The 7,748-nt window shown below is 48.6% G+C and overlaps 1 protein-coding gene across 1 annotated transcript in view; it reads left to right on the forward strand.

The window, feature by feature from the left end:
• The first annotated feature begins 7,323 nt into the window (after nucleotides 1-7,323).
• The window catches only part of Mkrn1 (makorin ring finger protein 1), a 25,669-nt gene continuing 25,244 nt past the window's right edge, over nucleotides 7,324-7,748 (forward strand). Inside the window, exon 1 of the mRNA XM_023712761.1 lies at nucleotides 7,324-7,686. Coding sequence (XP_023568529.1) covers nucleotides 7,532-7,686 — 155 coding nt within the window. The 5' untranslated portion in view covers nucleotides 7,324-7,531. The remainder of the gene's footprint in view (nucleotides 7,687-7,748) is intronic.

Below are 7,748 nucleotides of genomic sequence, written 5' to 3' on the forward strand. Positions count from 1 at the left end.
AGGGCAGAGCTTGGAATCTGAGAAAATTGTGGTTCAGCAGAAGGTGGGTTAAGTTTACATATGAAAGGCCCCAGCACTTGTAACAGGGGAAGGGAGACTCTGTATTCTAGGTGGGGAACCCACAGTGACAAGGGAAAGGCCCCTGAAAAGCGACAATCTGCTCACTGGTGGAGAAAGCCACTTACAGGTCAAAGGGAGCGGCCAGGGTTCATTTACAAATGAGGAGTGGCCCGGGTTTAGGCTGCAGTGTTTCAACACTAAGAACTTTTGAATGGATTTGTGTCAGAAGCTGCAGTTTCTTTCTTTCTTTTTCTTTGGCGGAACCGGAGATTGAACTCAGGCCCTCGGACTTGCCAAGGAAGCGCTTATTCTACTGAGCCATCTCCCCGGCCCCTTGAGGCCGAAGTTTCTATCAAAGTCATTGATATAGAGGAATGAAACTACCAACCTGAAAGATACCTGGACGCAACTCATGTTCTCTAAAGCCGAAGAATGAATTTTAGGAATAATAGAGGTTAAGAGCAGAATACATTTATTGGGGGAAAGAAAGTTCCTGTTTTAGAGAAGGACAGAAGGGGGACCTGAGAGGGTTGCCCCGGAAGCCATGTCTTTCAAAGATTTTTATAGAATAACACAATGTGGTGAGGTGGGTCTAAGGTGGAGAACAGGGGGATTGAGGTGGGCATGCAATGGGACAAAACTATGGTCAACCAATGAGATTACAAGCACAATTGCTCAGGTAAAATTGATGAAATCCAGGACCAAATGGGGAAGTGAGTCGTGTAGCACACGGGCATGGCAAGCGGGCATGAATACAGAATGAGGCTTTTCCCTTTTCCTGTTGGAGCCTGGGTTAGTGACTTCCAGGTGTCCTTAAGGTGAGACTCATTTAGCATCTCAATCCTGGATGCCTGTCTTTAGGGAGGTGTGTGGCTGCATTTGTTTACTCTTTTGTCTTGAGATCCGGCCCACAGCAGGGGTCTATCTTTCCCAAAGTTGTAAAGTCATCTTGTCCTCCATACTGTCTCCTTGAGGGCCTAGCCCTGTCTGACTGCCTGTATTTCTATGTAACTCAGCTACCTACAACACCATAATTTAAAATTTTTGGGGCCAGGGAGATAGTTCAGTGGAATAAGTGCTTCCCTGGCAAGCGCAAGGGCCTGAGTTCAATCCCCAGTTCCGGAAAAAAAAAAAAAAAACTTTTTTAAAAAAATATTTATTTATTTTTATTTATTACATTTATTTATTGTGTGTGTGTGTGGCCATCTCAGCCCACCAGGGGGCGGGTCTGGCTGGCATGTGGTGCTGGGGATCGAACCGCGGTCCCTGTGCTTTGCCAAGCTTGTTTCAAGTAGGTGCTTTAGACCACTGAGCCATCTCTCCAGCCCTAAAATAAACTTTTTGATTTTCCATCCAGGTGTGGTGGTGCATGGGTTGAGGAGACAGAAGCAGGAGGATCACTGAGAGTTTGAGGTCAATCTGATACAGGGAGAAAAACTGGTTTTGGGTGGGTGACCTCCAAACCATATAGGGAACCTCCAAATGACATAGGGAAAACACGATCTCTGGACCTGACCTGCACGAGTTCGTGTTCTCTAAAACCGAAGAATGAATTTTAGAAACAAACAGAGGTTATGAGCAGAATACATTTATTGAGACAAAGAAAGCTCCTGTCCCGAGAGAGGGACAGAAGGAGGTACCTGAGCGGGTAGTCTCTCCTCCCCCAAGTTGTCTCTTGCAGGGACTTTGATTTTTTATTACTCTCCCAATGAAGGGACTATAGAGGAAAACTGTGGTGAGGCGGGTCTAAGGTGGTGGAGAAGACATGGGAACTTGCTTAGTTGGGCATGAGGTGGGACAAAACTATGGTCAACCAATGAGATTACAAGCACCATTGCTCGGATAAAATTGATCAAATCCAGTGACAAATGGGAAAGCAAGTCACGTAGCAAACGTGGACGAATACAGAAGAGGGTCTTTTCCTGTTGGGGGTTGGGCTAGTGACCCATTTGGGCTCTTTCAAGGTGATTGATACTATTTAGGCTATCAATCCCTAATGCCCATCCCTAGGGAAGTATGTAGCTGTGCTTCCTCTTTTGTCTTGGTCTTGAGGTGTGGCCCATATGGAAGTGTCTGTCTCTTCCAAGTTGCAAAGTCACCTTGTCTTCCATCTTGTCTCCTTGAGGGCCTGACCCTGTCTAACTGCCTATAATATTTCTGTCTAATTCGGCTGCCTGCAACAAACCTGGTCAGCTCCACATTAAGTTCAAGGCCAGCCTGAACCACATAATGAGCCCCTGTCTCAGAAAAACGAATAAATAAATAAATAATCTGTAATACAAATGGTAAGAGGACAAACAGGAAAGGTGGGAGAAGGGAAGAGAGGGAAAGGAGATGTTAAGAGAATTGATGTGTCCAATATGAGAACTCCCCAAGGCTGAATTCATTCATGAAGCACATAAACGGACCAAGGAGGTCCAAAGATCAGGTCCTGGCTTCCCAGGGACACCTCCAGCTTTCTGACCCTGGAGTAGTGCTACAGGCTTGAGCTAACCCACTCAACACCCCTCTCCTCTTTCTCACCCCCACCCCACCCAGTTTTGAGTGTGGCACTGGGATTGAACCTATGGCCTTCACACAGCTACCTTTCCAGCCTGTCTTTTTTTGTTGTTGTTGTTGTTGTTCGAACTCAGGACCTTGAGTTTGCCAGGCAGGCACTAATGCCACTGAGCTATCTCCCCAGTCCTGAGAAAGGGTCTTGCTATAATTCAGGCTGGCCTTGGACTCTCTTTGTAGCCCTGGGAGGCCTCAAACTCACAGCAATCCTCCTCCCTCAGCCTCTGAGTGCTAGGACTACATGTGTGTGCTACCATGCCCTGCATCTTTCCTTCTTTTTTCTTTTTTTGAGACAGGGTCTCACTATGTGGTTTAGGCTGGCCTTGAACTCCTGGTACTCCTGCCTTGCCACCAGGTGCTAGGATTCCAGGAGTGCACCACCAAAGCCCAGGTCCCCTCCCTTATTTAAGCATCAGTGTGGGGGAGCAGAGCAGCAGGATCACAAAGGAGGAGGCCTAGCACTAAGCGACATCTTTCCTTCTTTCTTTCGGTGGAACCAGGGATTGAACTCAGGCCCATGCGCTCCACTTACTCCACTGAGTCATCTCCCTGGCCCCTAAGCAACGTCTTTCAAGCTGTTCTGATTCAAGAGGTGAAGCTGATATAGGGGAATGAAACTACCAACCCAAAAGGCACCTGGGATGCATTTGTGTTCTCTAAAACCAAAGAATGAATATTAGGAACAACAGAGGTTAAGAGCAGAATATCTTTATTGGGGGAAAGAAAGCTTCTGTCCAAGAGAGGGATAGAAGGAGGAACCTGAGCACGTTACCCACAACCTGCTGTTTCTAGGGATTTTTACAGAGCAAAACCATGAGGTGAGGTGGGTCTAAGGTAGAAAACAGGGGAACTCGCACATAAGGAGATGGGCGGTCGAGATAGCTCGCACCTGCTTAGGCAAGTTTAGGCAAGCGCTCAGGGAAGGCGGTTCGATCCCCGGCGCCACAGGCTCTGCCAGCCCCGCCCCCAGGGTGGGCTGGGCTACAAAAAAAAAAAACAAAACATGAACATGAGAAGGGACAAAACTATGGTCAACCAATAAGGTTTCAAGCGCAATTGTTCAGGAAAAGATTAAGTCCAGGACTGAATGGGGAAGCAAGTCATGTAGAGCATCAGTAGAGAACAGGAGTTTATCTGGTAGCCAGTAGCAGTTGGAGTGGTCATGTTCCTGGCTTCCTCAAGGTAATGATCAATTCCCAGTGCTTATCTTTAGGAAGCAGGTAAGTATTTGTTTGATCTTTTGGCTTTTAGGTCTGGCCCACAGCGGCAGCATCCGTCTCTCTCACAATTGCAAGGTATCTTTGTCTTCCATGCTGTCTCTGAGGGCCTAGCCCTGTCTGACTGCCTATAATTCTTTTTTTCTTTCCCCCCCCTCCCTATGCCTATAATATTTCTATGTAACTCAACTGCCTGCAACAAAGCTAGCAGAGCAGTTAAAGAGGAAAAAGGGAAGTTGCTCCTGAACCACCTGCAAAGAGGCAAAATGTCCGTGAGACTTGGAGCACGCTGTCTTTGCCCGAGTGCTGCAGCAGCAGCAGCCGCGGCAGGAAGCAGAGAAGAGAACATGTTCCCGAATGGGGAAGCGAGGTATGCCGTCAGGGGTTTCGCAGGGGGAGAGGGTGTTGGCTGGCCCAGAGGGGGACAGAAAAAAAAAAGGTTAAAATCTGTAAACTGGAAGTGTAGGCTGCATGTGGTGATGCATACCTGGAACCCCAACCCTTCCGAGGCTGAGGCAGGAGGATCATCTTGGGCTCCATCTGAGTTCAAGGCCAATGCTGAACTAAATATCGAGACCTTGTCTCAAATCCTAACTCAGGGGCTTGGGGGGATGGCTCAGTAGAATAAGCACTTCCCTGGCAAGTGCAAGGGCCCGAGTTAAATCCCCGGTTCTGCAAAAAAAAAAAAAAAAAAAAAAAATCTTAAAACCAAAGGATGAATTTTAGGAATAAATAGAGGTTAAGAGCAGAATATATTTACTGGGGGAAAGAAAGGTTTTGTTCCACAGAGGGGCAGAAGGGGGACCCGAATGGGTTGTCCCCAGGAAGCTGCCTCTTCCAGGGTCTTTTAGAAGTGGCTGTAAGGTGGAGAACATGGGAACTCTTAGGTGGGTCTGAAGTGGGACAAAACTATGGTCAACCAATGAGATTACAAGCACACTCAGGCAAAAATTGATTAAATCTGGGACCAAATGGGGAAGCAAATCATATAGCAAGTGGACATGAACACAGGACATGGTCTTTTTTTTTTTTTTTTAATGTATTTAGTATAGGGTCTCACTACACAGATTACTGCAGTAATTATAGGCGCGCACCACCATGCCCAGTCTCCAGGGTGTTTTGTTGGGGGTTGGGTTAGTTACTTTTTGGGGCTCTTTCAAGGTGATTGATACCTATTTAGAATATCAATCCCTGATGCTCAGCCTTAGAGAAGTATGCAGCTGCATTTGTTTACTCTTTTGTCCTGAGGTAAGGGGGAGGGGTGGGGAGGGGGTCTGTCTCTTACAAAGATGCAAAGTGACCTTGTGTTCCACATTGTCTTCTTTTTGGTGGAAACGGGGATTGAACTCGGGTCCTTGTGCTTGCCAGGGAAGCACTTATTCCACTGAGCCATCTCCTCGTCCTCTGGCCCTGTCTTAACTGCCTATAATATTTCTATCTAATTTAGCTGCCTACAAGAAAAGAAACTCCAGGGGCCGGGGAAATGGCTCAGTAGAATAAGTGCTTCCCTGGCAAGCACAAGGGATTGAGTTCTATCCCCGGTCCCGGAAAAAAAAAAAGAAAGAAAAGAAACTCCCAACCTGCTAGATGTCCCTTACGAATTTGTGTTCTCTAAAATTGAATGAATTGGGGCCGGGGAGATAGCTCAGTAGAATAAGCGCTTGCCTCGCAAGCACAAGGGCCTGAGTTCAAACCCCAGTTCCACCAAAAAAAAAAAAAAAGAATTTTAGGAACAAGGGAGGTGAAGAGCAGAATAGGAGGCAAAGGCAGGAGGATCTTTGTGAGTTCCAGATCAGTTTGCCCTTATTTTATTAGACAGAAGGCATGTAGCACTACACCTGTTTTTTTATTATTTTTTTCCTAGGGATTTTAATAAATAGCACAAAACCTCAGGTTGAGGCAGGTCCAAAGTGGGGGAAAGTGGGAAATGATGAGGTGGGACAGAACTATGGTCAAACAAGACTGTGAGCGTAAATGCTCGCTTAATATTCATTAGATCAGGATGGAAGGGAAGCAAGTCACCTTGCAAGCAGACATGAATACTGAACTGGGGCTCTTCCTGGCTTCAAGGTGATGGATGCCTATTGAGAATACCAGTCCCTCCTGTTACCCTTGGGGAAGAATGTGGGCTCATTCAGTTCCTCTTTTGTCTTGAGGTCCTGCCCTCTGCAGAGGTTCCAGTTGCAATGTGTCCCCTCTCTGCACTGGCTCCTTCCAGGTCAGCCCTGTGTGAATGCCTAGAATGTTTCTACCTAACTCAGCTGTCCATAACACTTGTAGCAGTTTGACTCATGTTGTACCCACGTTGTGACTTTGCTGTATAATTACCCCCTGACCTTTCCTCTTTTTGTCCTAAACCTTAGCCCCCTTTGTTCTTTGGAATTTATACTTTGATTTCAGGGGACACAAAGTTGGTGTATCTGACATCTTCCAGGTTGGGAGTTATGTCTTCCCCCTTATATATCTCAGTATCAGGCACTAAACAGGTATCACACTTTGTTGGGGTTTTTTTTTGGCAGAACTGGGGATTGAACTCAGGCCCTTGCGCTTGCCAGGTAAGTGCTTATTCTACTGAGCCATCTACCCGGTCCCCACACTTTCATATAATCTATAATCTGAAAACAAGTATTTTCCAAAGATTAATCACTACTTTAGGGGATGGACATTACAGGGGAACTTTCCATCAGCAAATGATGTGTTTTGAAGGCAGATGAGGCAAGGGGATTTTTCAAGGTTAAGAATTACATAAATTGTTTTTAAATATGGATCCTTGGCACAAAGTGTTTTCTGTTGTTTGGTGGTGCAAGGTATCAGGCCAGGGCTTTCTCCTCAGAACGGGTGTTTTGTTTTGAGGCAGGGTTTCACTGAGGTGCAGGGTGGTCTTGAACTCTTTGTCATCTACCTGCCTTACCCTTCTGAAGTCTGGGATTCCTGGCTTGGGCCACCATGCCGGTCCCCCAATTGGTTGCTTGTTTTTTTTGAACCGGGGATTGAACTCGGGCCCTTGCACTTGCCAGGGAAGCGCTTATTCCACTGAGCCACCTCCCGGCCCTTTTTTCTCACTATGCTCGTCAGAGTGGCCCAACTGGTCTCCCAAGATCTTCCTGCCTCAACTTCCCTCAAGTGCTGGGGTTACAAACATGCACCACCACACCCGGCTCTGAGTTTTTGTAGTAAGGTTGCTGTTAACATTTGTGGGTGCTTGACACCTCTATTTTGAGCTTGACAGCTAACTAACCCTATCAGGTAATCAGCACTGGGAACTGCGGGAAAAAAAGGCTAATAGTGAATAGGTGCTTAGTCTATTCTGGTCTTCCTACTTGAGCAAGCAGGGATTCGAACCCCAGTTTTACAAACCTGGGCACGCGAGCCTCGTTGCCATCCCTAGCCCTTAATAGAGGGCGAGGTCGCCAGGACCCGCCCCGCGTAGCCCCGCCCCTCACCGGCGGAGACCAAGGCTCTACCAATCAGCGGCGCCAGGGGGCGGGGCGAGGACGCACGCTGCGGGCCGCCGTTCGAGGGCCCGCAGCGCAGGCGGACGCGACGCGGGGCTGACGCGGAGCGAGCCAGCGCCGCGGTCTCTTTCCCTTCCCTCCCATTCTTCTCCTCCCCTTCCCTCGCAGCGGTCTCCCCGCCGGCGGACCGGAACTATGTGATCCCGGAAGTTCCGGGGCCACTGCTGTGTGGGATAAACAGTAATGGCGGAGGCTGCGGCTCCCGGAACAACAGCCACAACATCAGGAGCGGCAGCGGCCTCCCTCGCCCCTCTCCCCACCGTCGCGGCTCCGTCGCCGGGGGCGGGCGGGGGGGGCGGCGGCAGCGGCGGCGGCTGGACCAAGCAGGTCACCTGCAGGTAGGACGCTGCGCGGCGGGCGAGGGGAGGGGGCGGCGGCCGCGGCACGGACCGCCCGCCCC

This window comes from Octodon degus, unplaced genomic scaffold (genome assembly GCF_000260255.1).
Source record: "Octodon degus isolate 3935 unplaced genomic scaffold, OctDeg1.0 scaffold00027, whole genome shotgun sequence".
Taxonomy (NCBI): Eukaryota; Metazoa; Chordata; class Mammalia; order Rodentia; family Octodontidae; genus Octodon; species Octodon degus.